The 16,097-nt window shown below is 43.1% G+C and overlaps 1 protein-coding gene across 12 annotated transcripts in view; it reads right to left on the bottom strand.

The window, feature by feature from the left end:
* Window positions 1-995: 995 nt before the first annotated feature.
* Window positions 996-16,097, bottom strand: part of RHOBTB1 (Rho related BTB domain containing 1) — a 117,247-nt gene continuing 102,145 nt past the window's right edge. For all 12 annotated transcript variants that reach the window (XM_041749967.1, XM_041749968.1, XM_041749963.1 and 9 more), the window contains 5 exons: window positions 15,784-15,902; window positions 9,752-9,902; window positions 6,630-6,718; window positions 3,727-3,832; window positions 996-3,203 (listed from right to left, as the gene is read on the bottom strand). In XM_041749967.1, the coding sequence (XP_041605901.1) occupies window positions 3,034-3,203; window positions 3,727-3,832; window positions 6,630-6,718; window positions 9,752-9,902; window positions 15,784-15,902 (635 nt within the window). In that variant the 3' untranslated portion in view covers window positions 996-3,033. The remainder of the gene's footprint in view (window positions 3,204-3,726; window positions 3,833-6,629; window positions 6,719-9,751; window positions 9,903-15,783; window positions 15,903-16,097) is intronic.

Genomic DNA, 16,097 nt, shown 5'->3' with positions numbered 1-16,097 from the left:
AAGAAATACCCAATTAAGAGAAAGCCCGGTAAATCTTTAGCTTGCAGAAAAGCATTCAATTCAGAAATGCTGCACTCATAAAATACTTCCCAAACTTAGGATTCATTTCATTTTATCCTCTGACTAGTAGAAGTGAATGTCACAGTGATGAAATTCAACCATACAGTGAAAGCAAGTGTGAAAAAAAATTCTTAGAAACATTGGATTCTTGCTTATGAATCTCCATAAAGAAAATACTTGAGTTACCTTGAAACCGTAGGATTTATGCTTTTTTATCCTTTGTATAATGCCAGTGTAGGCTCTTGAAATCTTTGATGATTTGCAAGGCATTGCCATGGGAGAAACTTAGACCAGTGCTTTCTTTAGGTAAGACTCCACTCGTACGCATTATGTAACCTGTGCCATGATCTGGACCACTCATTTCTGAAAGGCCTGGGGAGTTGTTGGAAATCTCACTGTCTTTTCTCAATTATTTTCTATAGTTGTCAACCCCCTTCCATGGAGTTACAGGGAATATGCCTCCCAGAAGAGTGCCCCTATGACATCTCATCAGATGTCAATCTTGGTCCAGAGATTGTTCACAGATTTTCCCAAAGGCTTTCTTAGACCTGCTTCTAAAGAAAAGATTGGTCTACATGATCTTCATGAATTACAATGCAATCTTTCACTAAATTTCTGCCAGAATTGTCCAAAACCAAGATTATAATAAGCCCGTCAGGCTATGGACACCATTTGTATTTTTTTCCAGTGCTCTACTGGATCTAGTGATATAACTGTATTATCCAAGAGGAAAGAGCCAGATCCCACATCTACATGGTGGCATTGGAAACTCTGCTGACAGTATAGAAAACAGAGAGGACAGTCATTCAAGGTGCCTTGTTATGGAAGCACATGGATCCCCCATGACCAGCACCTTTAAAGTTTTGATAGTTTTCAGAAAAAGCTATGAAAATCACACACACGACATTTTGGTAGTCCTTAAAAAAAAGGAGGCATTTTATAGCTAAACAATTTTATTGGCTTTTTGTGAAATAAAAAACACGAAACAAACCACCATAGTTAAAGGCCATAATCAGCATCAACCAAATGAACCAGCCACTTGGTTACAGTAGCTGATAACAAACACTAGTGGATATTATTGCTTATACCCCAGGTTCATTTATGTGTCCATTATGTTTTGGCAAGATTACAATCACGTGGGAACTTTGGTTGTATAAATTCAACTCTGACCACTCACTAAAAACTCAACTTCTATCATTTTAGGATGGGATATATGTCAATTCTTCCTGAGTCTTGACATTTATCCTCTCATTCTGTCTCCTTTCTCCTCCTGTTAATGATTTACAACACTATGGACCAAAACTTAAGGTAGATGCATTTACAACCATCCATTTCTACTCTACTGCGCCCTCTCCTTTGCCAAGAGGCTGTGAATGCATTTCTGAGCCTCTCCAAAATCTTGGATCTGGTGTATATCCACTGCCAGTAATAAATGTCCATCTGTAATCTGGATAGATTTTCAAATGCGTATGGTTGTCAATAGTGGGGTTTGGACTCAACTGTCTCTTTTCCAACTTTCGAAAGCTAGAAAAAAAAATCAACAGCCTTTAGCATCCCCTGTTGACCTCCCAACAAAATCAGCCCCTGCCCCCGCCACACCACATCCCACAGCAGGTATGGAGCTGTGGCCTTAAAATGCCCCGTATGAGTGCTGTAGCATTTTAATGTGTAGAGAAGCAAGGGCTGCCTGCCTCTCTGAAGCTCCCCTGCTCAATACTTTCCGTTTTAACACTGAAAACTCAGAACAACAAAGGGTCAAGACTAACAATAGCACCATTTCCTAGACTCTTGGAATAAGGTTCCTGTCTGCGTTGGAGAATGCAGGGACCCCAGACGACCCAGCCTCCAGCATTACGCCTTCACAGGCCCCGCTGACCTTCGGCAGGGGTGGGTGGTCTGCCTCAGCCTGCTTCTACAGTGGCATGAATTTTCCCTGGGAAGAGTTAAAAATGCGTGTCTTACAAAGTGAAGTTGGCTGCAGGTAAGAGACCTGAGAAGCCTGTTTCCGTGGGTGAGATGTGACAAGCCTGCCGATGATTGGGACAAAGTCTGGGGATCCCTTCCCTTGCCCATCTCAGTTCAAGTCATTGAAGAATCTGCACGCAGAAGCATGGCAAGACCCAGGGACACCGGGAGACGCAAAGCCTCACACAGCAACTCAGACACTGGTGCTCTGAGGGCGTCTCGTGTGTTCGGGTCCCCCGGTGGGTTTGCCCTGGATACTGCTGGGATTTAATAAGCCCTTCTAATGATTATAAAGATTATCCTTTTGAATCTGGACATTTTAAACAACAGAAGACTTGATATCACTATATTTTACATGGCACATATAACCATATAATTACTAGCACTTACACGGCAAATATTGTAAATACACAGTCTTGGAGCTGACTTGGTAATTACACCAGTGTTATTCGGCAGAACAAAGATTAAACACTCTCTAACTTGCGCTTGGGGGAATTTCATTCCAACCCTGCACTTCACAACGAGAGGATAACCCTCTCATTATGTAATAATGCCTGGTGGTCATGTGGGCAAAGAGAATCACAGGGCGACTTCATGGTTAATTTGTGGCCTGTAAAATAAAGTAATACACAGTATTTTCATTTCAACAAAATACAAGAGACCATATAAAAATATTTTCCAATTTGGAATTTGAAACATGAAAGCTGGATTTTTTTTGTCTTCCTTTGTATAAAAAGAAACGAAGTGACGGACTAAAGTTTATTAAGCCTTCTAACAAAAAACATACATATAAGTTTAAGGAATGCTGTGAGTGTCAGCTTCCCTTTTTTGTCCAGGCTCATAGATGGGGAGCTTGTGCTTTGATCCCAACAAGGAGAAATGCACGAAAGTGGAGGAAGATCAGTGCCTGAAACCTGAACTACAACTTATCTCTAATAATAAGACTAATTTTACAGTAGTGCTTTTAACAAGTGGTGCGTCAGATTACTCATTTTTATCTCTTCCTCCTCAGGCGACTGCTGGAGACGAATTCCAGAAGCACCACTTTCGTCTCGAGTGATGTTTGTTTAGTGCAATGTCTTCCTTCTCCCGTTCTCTTTTCACTCGCTGGTAGTGGTCTTCTTCCTTCAGGTACCACACGGGGGGCCAGCGGTGCCGCTCAAAGTACTCCTGGTTGTCTGGTGAAGGAAAGATGCAGATGGTAACACCCGTCATTCGTGGATTGCTTCTACATTCTAGGTTCTGTGCCCAGCTGCTTCTGGTATCTGCTCTTGGACACCCTGTCCTGACAACCCAGCGTGGAGGGATTAGGGTAGGGGTAGAACCATTTGCAGATTGCAACGCTCCACTTTTGAGAGTTAGAATCACTTGCTAGAAGTAGCTGTGCACAGAGTACCTGAGCCCACGACCACTCGATTTCAGAGTGTGAGCTTGCCTTCGGCATGCCTCCTCGGATAAGGGTGAGCTCAGTGTGCCCTGTGGCAGGGAACCCTGAACCCCACTCCACCCAATCCTCCAGCTATGAAGCTCTTCAAAAAGAGAACCCCAAACCCACAATTCTTTGGGTCATGCCTAGGCGTGTGACCACAAGCCTATTTTCCCTGAGCTGCCTGCTGCCCACGGACCTGCTCAAGGGCACAGAGGGTCAATGCTTCGTTCAGAGGCCATGAGAACAAGACAGCTGGGAACCCACAGTCTCACCTGCGGACTTCGATTTGATCTCCTTGCGGAACTTGGAACAAACACTGTTGTAGTTGGTGCAGATGTGGTGCAAACACCAGGCGGCCAACTGGTGGGCGTTGTGGAACTACAGGGAAGTGACCAAAAGGGAGTCAGACTCCTGCTTTCTAAAGGGGGGCCACCGAGAAACAGTAAGCCACCGTTGGGGTGACAGAGATAAAGGGCCCGCGTGACTGATTCCATCAACCTCTTGTTTTGACTACACTGTTTTGACTTTGGCTGTGGCCCCGACCCCAGCCAAATATAGCGTTTGGCACACCTCTTCCTTACCCCTGTGACAGGTGCACCCAAAATACTCACTGTATCAAATCAGGAACTGAAAACACTCCTTGCCTCCCAGCCTCCCCCCGCACTGGCCCACTAGTGATAAATGACCGTGGCCTTTGGAAGGTGCCAGCCGGCAGCAGAGCAGCGACACTGACTCTGGTTAAGGGAGCCTCGGCCACAGAGCACTCCGTGTCGCATGTCAGAGCTCGGCTTGCGGAGGCCAAGGATCTGAAAGAGGAGACTGCAGACCGTATGACCGTCCGCGTACCTGTCCTTCGGTTACATAAGAGCGGGTGGTGTGGGCAGGGTGGCAGGGACCCGATGCTCCACAACATCTCCTTTCTGAGCAGATGCTCAGGGAGGTGGCAGCTGAGGCAGCCGTGACCAAAACAGACTTGGTGCTCAAAATTCAACAGTCACGTCCCATTCCTCCCCAAATTTGGCAAGTCTTCCCCCACCCCACACTCTGTCCTGTCCTTCTCAGACATCCATTCAGTGTGTTGGTCCTGAGGTTTCTTTGATCAGGTGGAACCCTGATACCTCACAGGCTGCTTCCTTTGGGGCCCACATCTCTGCTGAACAAAGGCCCATATAAAAGCTGAAGTCCTCAGAAAAAAACTCAAGAAGTTCTGAGAATTGCAACCTCGACATTATAGACAATTTTTACTGATCCTTTCAATCTCTCTCTTTCTCTCTCCTTTAAAGAGTTTATTTACTCATGAGAAGTGTTTCTTCAGAGAGAGGCAGAGACACAGGCAGAGGGAGAAGCAGCCTCCCCATGAGGAGCTCAATGTGGGACTTGATACCAGGACCCCAGGATCATGACCTGAGCCAAAGGCAGCCGCTCAACCACTGAGCCACCCAGGTGCCCCACTTCCAATTTCTCTTGATATCAGATTTCTTTCTGAAAGTAAGATTAGGGCATTGGTGTCCTGGAGTTGGCTTGTACCTGCCCAAGAGAGTCAACTGTGCACATATCTTCCCTACTCTGAGGTCAGCAATTTTATGATGTTAAAACTGGTCAGACAGGGGTATTTATACCATGAAACTGGAAAATGCAACAGATCAGGGTGCCACTGTCCCCAACCTGATTGTTAACTAAGCCCAGCATGCCACTAGGCTAAGGTCTAATGAATGAGCTAAGACATGGGAGGCTCCATCTTAAACTCTTCCTGCCAAGGCTTGTCAGGGCAGGGACCCAGAGCAAACAGACACAACTGCAAATCATTGCCTCAAGTAGACTGGCCATATATGCAATTCTGGGTCATTTGCTTTTCTCCAGGAGGAATACTTATGGAGAGAGCACAAGTCATGAACTGGGCCCCAGACCTGTTTTGAAAGACCTCAAATTCCAAATGTGGACAACCAACTTTGATGGGGCCTTTTGCTGATCCTACTGCAATAGGTGTTCTTTGTTGTTGGTTTTCACTGTAACCTCTGTTAAGGTGTTTTTCACACTAGATTTTAATAATGTTTGTTTCTATTTCTCTCACTGTCTATGATTGCCCCAAGGGCAGAGAATCTGCCATTTATAACCATGTGTCCTTTTGTCTAGCACAGTGCTGGATGTGTGGGGAGAAAACCACAAATACTTGTTGCACAGTAAGTCAAAAAGAGCAGGTTGCTATAAAGTCCTCTTCAGCCTTTTCCCCTTTTGAATCCGAGCCATTCCTATGGCCATGGGTGGAATGGCAACAGGGCCTACTACTTGCCTCCCTCCTCTCTCTGGAACTGAGAAAGATCCATTTAAATCACCGGATCTAAGACTTAGTAAACCACAGCCCTCGCAGAGAGAGAGAACAAAGACAAACCCAGTGGGCTGGAGAGAGAACTGAAGAATTTTTTCTTCATTCCTTCCCTCCATTCACCCAATGAGGGTGTCACCTCATTGTCATGGAGTCTATGTCAGGGACGAAGTAAGCATCCTGCACCCATGAGAGGGCTTCTACTCTTCCCTGCTCTTTCTTGAACATTCTCTCCCACTTGATTCTCAAAATAATCTGTAAGGTTGTCAGGACCTGGGTTATCATCTCCATTCTCTACAGCTAAGGAAGCTGCGGCAGAGCTTAGCTTTGTGCCTTGAGTAAAGTTATTCGTGACAACGCTGAGGCTGGATCTTGGGGCCTCTCTGGAACAGTGCAAGGGTGTGCCGCGATTATGGAATCACAATATTGATATTAACAAATACTGATTTTGGAAAAGCCCAAGAGAGCTGCAGTGAGATGGAGGGTATTACAGAGCTTCGTGGAGTTCTAGAAACTGTCTGATCTTGGCCAATATGTGTCCAAGAATTCAAACAAGGAGAGACAAAACCTTCCCCTATCATGCCCCACGTTGTTCTCCCACATGTGAAGCTGGTGCCTCGGGGGACAATGGGGCTGGCGTGGGGTAGGGTCCTTGTTGTTTTCTCAAACGAAGCCCAGCAGGGTGAATGGTGCATGAAACGTGAAACTCTCAGATCTTCTCAGTGTACACAGGGCCCTCTGTGACTCAGTGGTGACATCTTTATTTAGACAGATGCAACAGCGGAATGTTTTATCAGCATTAAATGAACTGGTTGAACACATTTAAAAGGTGAAAGGCAAATTGTTACAGACCTGGGCCAGTTCCAAATACGAGAGCACTTCCCCATCAATGCCCACACCACTCATCGCAGCCTTGGTCAGCTCCTGAACAGCATACTGCTCTAGGGAAGAGAGAGAGAACAGGAGAAAGTTGAACCATATCCTTGTAAGCCAGACCTCTCACCTAGAGAGACTGGTCTGGAACCACCTAAGAGGGGAGGAATATGGGAGCCAGCTCTGGCCGCCATCTGAACTGAACTCAGAGCCCATTGTGATGGGTGGCCTTTCAGCATGGAAAGTTCTGGTCACTGGCCATTGAACCAATGACTCTGGGACACTTGCTCACACTTTTGAAATAGCCAGAGCCCTCTAGATCCTTACTGTCTAGTACAGGAGCTATAGGCCACATGAGCTGATTGAAACTTCACTTAAAATTAAATAAAATTAAAAATTCATGCCCTCAGCCACATTAGTCACACTGAAGTGCTCAACAGTCTCATGTGTATTGGGCAACACAGACACAGAACATTTCCATCATTGCAGAAAGTTCTATTGGATGGTGCTGCTCCAGACCGTCCAGTGCCTTCCTAGAGTCCTCGAAATTCCTTAGTCTCTTCTTGTTTGACAGTTTGCCCACTCATCACTCCAATTCTCAATAATCTCTGACAGTGGAAGGACTGAGTAACAGATGAATGAATCCATATGGGGAATTACAAATGTGAATACAGATGTCTTTCTCAACAGCTGCAGATGGGTAACATATTGTTCAGCCTCTTAGATTCTAGAAACTGGGGGAACTTCAACCAGAAGTAACAAAAATCTAGTTGGGAGGGCCACTTCTGCCTGGGAGCTGTGTCCAAGGCTCCTAAGCTGAACTTAAACTGTGGTTCTGAGACTGAGTGGTCTCTTGCCTCTGTGTGGGCTGTCTCCGCTTCTAGGATTGACATCTGTGGGGACAGGCTAGGCCCACATTCCTACCTCCTTGAGATCAAGGCACTCTTTTCACCTCTAGCATTGAATCTGTTGTTCTAATCCAGTACATTGTCCCAGTCCTGCTGACCTTCTTCTGGTCTACGCACCTGCTAGTCAGCACGCCTCTATCTGGTCAATACGATATCTAGATTTAATGGTTTCTTTGGCACAGCTTTCATCAGCTGGATTGACAAAGAACTATTTGGAACCACATTTTCCAAAGAAGTCATTGGGCTTCTTAATTTTAGGTAACAACTTTTCTTGTTATTCATTTAACACTTTGGCTTGCAAAAATCACCCCAGAAACTGATTTTTAAAAACTATGTTCTGGGCAGCCCCGGTGGCGCAGCGGTTTAGTGCTGCCTGCAGCCCGGGGTGTGATCCTGGAGACCCCAGATCGAGTCCCGCATCGGGCTCCCTGCATGGTGCCTGCCTCTCTCTCTGCCTGTGTCTCTGCCTCTCTCTCTCTAGCTGTGTCTCTATGAATAAATAAATAAAATCTTAAAAAAAAAAACTATGTTCTGATTAAAAACTATGTTCTGAATACTCTATACTTACCAAACACTATAAATAATTAAAGGGATCAGCTTAGGCAGCTGCATATTAATCACAGTAGTAACAATAGCACTTAATAACAAAAGGAAACATACATAGAGGTCTGTAGGTGACAAAAGGACCTCTCCTTGGTTCAGTTCCTTTCACAAAGTCAGTCTCATGTTTTTATCACCATATTTAATATTTAAACAAAAATGGCACTGAGTTCAATCACAAACCTTGTTCAACAGATTTGGCTCCAAATTGTTTCTATTAAAAAAAAATCAAATTCATCCTCTCAAAGGATAAATACTTGTACAAGCTGGATAGACCAATGGATCAGAACCCATACTTCTGAAAAAAGGAACTGCCCATCACGGCCTCTTAGAGTTAACATTTAAAAAGCTGTTTACTCTTCTGGATCTGTGACTTCGGGTGTTTTGGTTAGTAGCATTTTTAAAAAAGTCCATAGCAATGCTTCAATGATCTCTTTCTATCCAATGGGGGAAGAGGTAAGGCAAGAAGAGGACTTTGAGCTCCAGTTGGATGAGTGTAGTAGAAACCTGGAGTCCAGAGAAATACCTTTTTTTCTAAAGACACTGCCAAAAGGTCAAGTGCAGATATGACCAGTTGGTTTGTTCAAACATTCATTTTCATTTACTTAATGATTCAACAGTTACTTATTGGGAAGCTAATATGCTCACTTTTCCGTGTGCTGGGGACAGGTAGGCCAATGCACAAAACTGGCACTACTTCTGCTTTCACGGTTAACAGGGGTCAGATAATGCAGTGACAAACACGCAGACTGCTAACTGACCCCTCTGGTAAATGAAGGTGAAGTTTTATATTTAAGAAAAAAGTATGTGAATACACATATCCTATTTAGACCTGTTTCAGCTTAACCACTGAACAAATCCAGAAATGATGCATAAGATTTTGGGAAGTGAAGCCAAGTCCCCCTTTTTTTTCTGTCTCCCAAAATGCTCTTGACAATGTCAGAACATTTTCTAAAATAGCTTTAAAAAAACCACTTACATAATGCTTACTAGGTGCCAGACACTGTTCTGAGAACTTTATATATATCTTAACTCCTTAATCTTTGTAACAACTCTACGGTAGAATAACATGATCCCCATTCTAAAGAGAGAGAGAGAGCAGAGACAGAGTGGTTAAGTGTGAAGTCATCCAGCCAGTAAATGGTGGAGTTGGGATGTGAACCTGAGCAATCTGGTTCTGTAGCCTATATTCTTAACCACTGCCTCCTACTGTGTCTTTCTTGAAGACTGGGCCCGAGCACACATTATGGGGATAATATGGACATAATAGTTTTATTTTAAATTCCATGGCCCACAAATGAGGCAGAGTGCATAGACAGAGCATGGGTCTCAAGGGCAGGGGTCATGCATTACTCATCTTGATAACTGCATCCTCCTACAGGGCCTACCACAAAGTAGGTGCTTAAGAAATATTTGTGGAACTGAATTGGGTTGTCTGATACATTTGATCAATTCATATCACCCTGCACAAGACATCCTCTATTGGGTGATAAAAAATTATTTTTTATTTCCTGGAAATGTTATTTTTGTTTAAATGTGATTTTGATAAATTTGACAGTCAGGCAGTGCATGGTCCTGAGTCGTCAGACTTACCTGCAAGGGCAACCAAGTGTGGCAGGCAAAATCTATTTGCCAAGGCAATTAATTCCAGTGGGTCCAGGTCCAAGTTAGGTGACAACTGCTTGGTATAAAGATAATCCAATACTGCTTGCATTGACATCTTGTTTATGTTCGGGAGATATACCTGAAATGTTATTTGAAAAGCTAAGTTCTGCAGAAGAAAGCAGTGGGTACATTTTCAAGCTATCCTGCTTATAAATATCCCAACCATACGATTTGATATTGGCGAGTCTGGGACACCTGCTCTGAGGCTGTACGTAGAAGTCATTCGCTATTTACTGCTTTAAACATAACCGTTTGATTTGTAGATGACAAAAGAGTGGGGCTGCCTGACAAAGCCTGATTTGGAATTTTTAAATGGCTATTTGGACTTATAAATCAGACAAATGGGCTGTAAATGTATGATGACATTATGGGCTCTCCTTGCCAAGTACCTTCTAATACTCTATTGTGGGGAAAGAAATCTCCTGGGCAATATGACAGGTGTTGGGGGGAGCTGCAAACCCCACTGTTGCTGACACACGATAGAGCCCTGCTCTCTAAGATGTCAAAACAGAGGATGAGCAACCACCTCAGTTGCCACACTGACTGGCTTGATTCCAACGTTCTACCAATATATGCAAACACAAGATACACACTTCATTATTTTTCCTATGGTTGTGCCATAGATTCCAAATTTTTGGAATATTATCAGGTTATCAGTAGATTCTGAGAAGCCAAAGAAATCTTTACCTGTGGGGGAACAGTTGGTTGGGTATGATAAACTCTCCTTTATAGGATTTACCTAATCTTGAGACCTCCTGAGCACTTGTAGATCTTGCCAATATTGATACATGCTGGAGTTCCCTAGAGCCAGGGATGGATCAATGAGGATGTGCACAGATTAGCAGCACACGGACTCAAACTAACCCCACAAGATGGGCCCTTGTATAGTACAGAACAGTATCGTTGCCATTGACTACTGGGATGATGATGGTGATACGGTAACCTGAATGGAAGGCCTATATACAAGGTACTGTGCTAAGCTTCCCACACACATTATCTAATCTGATCCTTACATTCTCCCTAAGAGGAAAAACTATTATATTTGCCATTTTACACATAAGGAAATTGAGATTCATGGAGGGTAAGTCCCATATTCAAGGTCATAGAGCCAGTAAGTGGCTGGGATTTGGACCTAAGGAGTATAATTCTAAGGTCTATGCTCAGAATCGCTGTGCAATACAAGAAACCCTTCATGGCAAGGAAGCAGAGGTTTGGGTCACAGTACAATAAAGTACCATATTTCACTAACAGTTTTTAAGAATTAGATTTCTAAGCACAAAAGAATGAACAGTTATTAACTTCCTATTTCTGGTACTTAATAAACCTCCATACACCATATAAAGATAATTATGTATTATATTTGATTAATTCTGTATCACACATGATTATATCTATATTATATATCTAATCTTTCTCATTACATATATATTATTACCTCCACAATCTACATGGGGTTCATGGCCAAGGCATTCTAGTGTCATGGTTCCAGAATCATTTAAGCTATAACAATCTATATCATCCTCCTGCACAGCCACCAGCCACCTCAGAAAGAATATCCTTTCTTTTTTTAAAAAAAGATTTTATTTATTTATTCATGAGAGAGAGAGAGAGAGAGAGAGAGAGAGAGAGGGAGGGAGGGAGGGAGACATAGGCAGAAGGAGAAGCAGGCTCTTTGCAGGGAGCCCGATATGGGACTCATTTCCGGACTCCGGCATCATGACCTGAACCAAAGGCAGACCCTCAACTGCTAAGCCACCCAGGTGACCCAGAATATCATTTCAGATAGAGATTTCTATTAATGTATCAAAGGGAAGGCCTCCAAACCATCCTAGAAATAGTAAGAAAATCACATACCCACCTCCTTTCAGACATAGTCAATGAAAACAATTATGATTTGGTAAATAAGCTGCATGGGTTATTACCATCAAGGATTTAACAACTGTCATCATTTCAAGTTTCTAGCATGACCTTGACAATAGACAGAACTTGGCAAGTAGAAACTCTTACTGATATTATTTTAAAATAAAGAAGCCATAGTAGTATAATTAATTGCTAATCCAGTGAATCTAATATCAGTTATACTTGCGTATATGCTTACATATGTATATGCTTACATATACATAGATTTATCTTATACAGATCATGATTGAGTTAGTAAAATTTTCTAGATAATTGGAGGTTAAGTTCTGAAACTTCAAAATTTGGAACATTTTGATAGTGAAAGCATATATATTTTACAAAGTTGTAAGTGCTAGTGATCATAAATATAAAATATCCCAGAGCTTTCTGTGAACACCTGCTCTCTCAGCTATGGGGATATCTGCTGTTTTGGAAAATAATGGCTTGGCTGACAAGGCCAGAGGCTGGTGCAGGCCCAGGGGCTTGTCACTAAAATGAGTGTGACCTTTGGCAAATCATTTACCCTCCCTGACCCTCAGTGTCTTCATCTGTTAAATGGTGTGTGCGGTGGGGGATTTGGAAGAGGTGATACCTACAGCTTTTTCTTCTTCACTAAGACTCTGGAGTTTGAAGATATTAGCATTTTTTGGTAAGAGTATGTTCTAAGTCATGGTAAAATGAACATCCTAAGTGAAAAGAAATTATTTCTGGCAGCAAAATGACAGACTCCTGTAAGCAGCCTTGCCCCAATACTTCTAATGTCTTTGGAGTGTTCTGATGTTTGTAATCCTTCATGACTTACTCTTTCCATCTTGTGTAACATGATGCTAACAGTTTTTTGAAGGACAGCTTTCCTGGGTAAATAATGCTAGGGGACCTTTACAGTGAATGAGAATAAATGAATACCACATTCAGAACCTGCACCTTTTCTCTCATTTTCTTTTTAAAGTCTGTTTCTGTGATTTCAATGTTATGTGTAACAATGGAGAGACGTTTCATAGAACTTTGAAAAATAATATAAATAAAGCTACATAAGAGATAGAATTAAGAATTGGCATCCTACCTGCTGGATTGAGCTTAAAAGAAAAGTCAGCAAAGAGAATATAATGCTATCCTAAACAACGTTCCATATTCCAGTTTCGTTGGTTTAAAATTTTAATTGTGAAGATCAGCTCAGACTATTAGGCTTATAATTAGAGACGGTCTCATAGAGAATGAGAAAGTATTTCAGATCCAGAGCATTGCTTACTACAACCCAGGCATGCATTTTTAATGAACCACTTGCTGAGTACCTCTGGGGAGAGAATTATGCTTACTGCTACATTAAAAGTAATGAGAAAAATATAAGTAAGATACAATGGCTTCTTAAATGACAAAAAAATGTTAAAGTAACATCAATGTATATTTTATTCCTTATTTAGATATGCATGAGAATTCTATTAATGCAAAAAAAAAAAGGGCTGAATTTTGAGGGGAAGTCAGATTTTCACAGGATAGTAAAGAGTTAACAGATGCCCTAGAAAGGACAGATCCCAAGTGCTAATACAAGCCGTTTCAGTCATGGAATATTTACTGAGCATTTAACTGATGTTCCTCCCCACCCCCCATGACCCCTCTAACCACACTTTGCTAGTTTAGGAAGGGAACTGGGGGCTTTTTAACTTAGGGTTTTCAGAGGACAAAGATTTTTAATCCCTCATGGAAAGAATTTAACAAGAATTCTTCAGGACAACAGTCACCAATATTTCTTGAGCTTTGTATGTTCCAAGCAGCAAATTCTATGTTTACACATGTACTCTCATGACTTATCTGCCCTTTGAAGAAGGTTCTCTCATTATCCCCATGTTACAGAGGAGGAGACAAGGTTGGAGAGGATCAGTTGCTTGCTCAAGGTCAAGCCAAGACTAGGGTTCATAACAACATAACCCTTAAGTCTACATGGGAAATCCAGAGAAGGGGCAGGCAGGGGCACACATGTCAACAGCTCATGGCATTCTTGATACATTGGCTAAAGGAATTTGGCATAGACCTTTGGTTGCTTGGGTTCCCTGGTCTCTGTCTTCTAAGCTGGGTAGAACCTCTCCATACCCATGAAGCCTTAGCTACAGCTCTAATGCCCTAGCCTTTCTAGGGGGAGTGCTAAACAGGTGGCCTCTCCAGGAGAGGCTGTTAACCATATATGTGTGCATTCACATTCGCTGCCAAGTTTTTGTTTTGGTCACCTCTCCTGCACATTTTAATCTGGAGACGATTACGGTCCATTCTGGGAAGGGATAAAGGGGATTAGCATTTGTGAGGTCAGCTCTGACAGTGTCCCTTTGTGCCTGGGTTCCTGACCTTGATCAACTTCTCTGCTGGTTAACGGCAAAGCACTTGCTGCACAATGAGCACACATTTCAGTGAGCTGGAAAAATAAGGGAAGCAAGCTTCCAGGCCCTTTATCTCTGGAGATTACTCAAGTAAGTGAAATGCCATTTGGATGAAGTTTTATTAGTCAGTGGCTTCCCCAAAATTTCTCGGAAGTAAGAGTGAAAGAGTAATAACACTACTAACATCAAAATAAGACGAATGGAGGCTACATTTACTTAATGCTCATGGGGTGATTTGCAAGTATTGACCTTTACACCTCACTACCACACTGTGGGTTATTATCATGCTTTCCAGATAGGCAGACTGGAGCTCAGAAATGTGGTTGCTTGCCCAAGACCACACAGCTTGGAAGTGGAGGACTTGGGACTTGAGCCCCACATCCTTCACTGGGCAGCTTCCACTGTGTAGGCAGCTGTAGTCTCAGTGACACAGCGGCGCTGAAACCCGTCTGATGGCACAGGAACGAATTCGTTAGTTACAGCAGAGAACCTCCTGATTCATAAAGGCTGGTAGACACCAAGAGAGGTCATCGGAATAATTCTAACACTTTTTGCCTCACACAGCAGCCAGCCTTTTGCTGGGGGTTGGTTTAGGAGCAGCTGCAGTTTGTTCTGGAAGCAGGAGGTGGCCTAGTGACCTGCTCTGCCCCAGCCTTCCCTGCTTGTGACTCTGCTTCCCTACTTGGGGATGCAAATGCAGGCTCCTGGGTCACAATGGGAGTGCTCAGATTTCTGGTGTGAGTGCCCCTTTCGAAAAGTTAGCTATTGTTTTATTTCTTTTAAAAGTGTGGAGAGATGCTGAGATATGCAAAACAAAGCTCTTAGGACAATAAACTTGATGGGGTGTCCCCGCGGTTTTTTTTTAAAAAAAGATGGTTAAAAAATACTTTCGAAACTCAACAAAAATGCTTGCTCTTCTAGACTAAAGTTAGAAGTGCTTGATTGGAATTTATCTTTCTTTTCCAACCGAGTTTGTAAAAAAGATGAACATGTAGGGTCTTCAAGATACTGCTCACTCTGCTCTAAGAATATCCTTCCTCTGGAGACAGGGCCAGTGTCGGAGAAGTGGCTCAGTGGCTTCCACTAGACTTAAGAGAGGAGTGTTCAGAGGAGTGATCATTTGCTCCATTACTGTTTCCTTCCAGGTAACAAACCCTTGGAGGAGGCAAGTCAGGGCAGAGCCTCATCGAGTGTTATAGCTCAAGGAGACCATCAGCGCGTCCCTGTCCCTGACCGGGCAGGGCAGAGGGGAAGACTGCAGCCAAGGATGTGGCTTCTTAAGGTCATTGTCTGGGCAGGGGCTCAGCTGAGCCCAGGACTTCCATGATTGAAGAAGCTTCTGGAAGTTTCTGGAAGACAGATTCTGCCCCTATTGTATATGATTTTGATAGTATCTCCCTTGGTGACATTTGTTAAAAGGTAGAGCTGATCCTGTTTTACAAATGAAAACAGTGAGCAACAGTCAACAGCTCCTTGTAACTGCAAAATTAAGAGGCACTTGATGGGATGAGCACGGGGTGATATGCTATATGTTGGCAAATTGAACTCCAATAAAAAAAAAAAAGAGGCTAACTGACACTTTAGCACTGCCTAAGGAACTCGTTCATGGAAACAGTTGAAGAACTGAAGTCATCTAATTAAACACACACACGTTCATGAAGATACCACTTAGGCTTTTCAGAAGGCACATACCTCGCTGTTGGCGCTTTCCACAAATGAGCCCCCAAACATGGCAGCCATCCACCTGCAGCTACAGATCAGCAACGGTTTGTGGGCGCTGATGGCTCCATCATCCAACCTAAATGTCACATCTGCCCAAGGATTGAGGAAACATAACCGTGAGCCAGCTCGGCTGAGTCTGCCTTGTTCATCAACCTACATCTCATGCTCCTCTCTTCTGTATCTTTCCTTCGTGATTTTGTATCAACCTCCACCTCTGGAACTGCCAATTCCTTCTATGCCATCCAAGGATCAAGGGGTAAACATTTAAAATTGCACCTAAGATC

The sequence above is a fragment of the Vulpes lagopus genome, chromosome 3, assembly GCF_018345385.1.
Source record: "Vulpes lagopus strain Blue_001 chromosome 3, ASM1834538v1, whole genome shotgun sequence".
Classification (NCBI taxonomy): domain Eukaryota; kingdom Metazoa; phylum Chordata; class Mammalia; order Carnivora; family Canidae; genus Vulpes; species Vulpes lagopus.
This window is presented reverse-complemented; position numbering and strand designations above follow the sequence as displayed.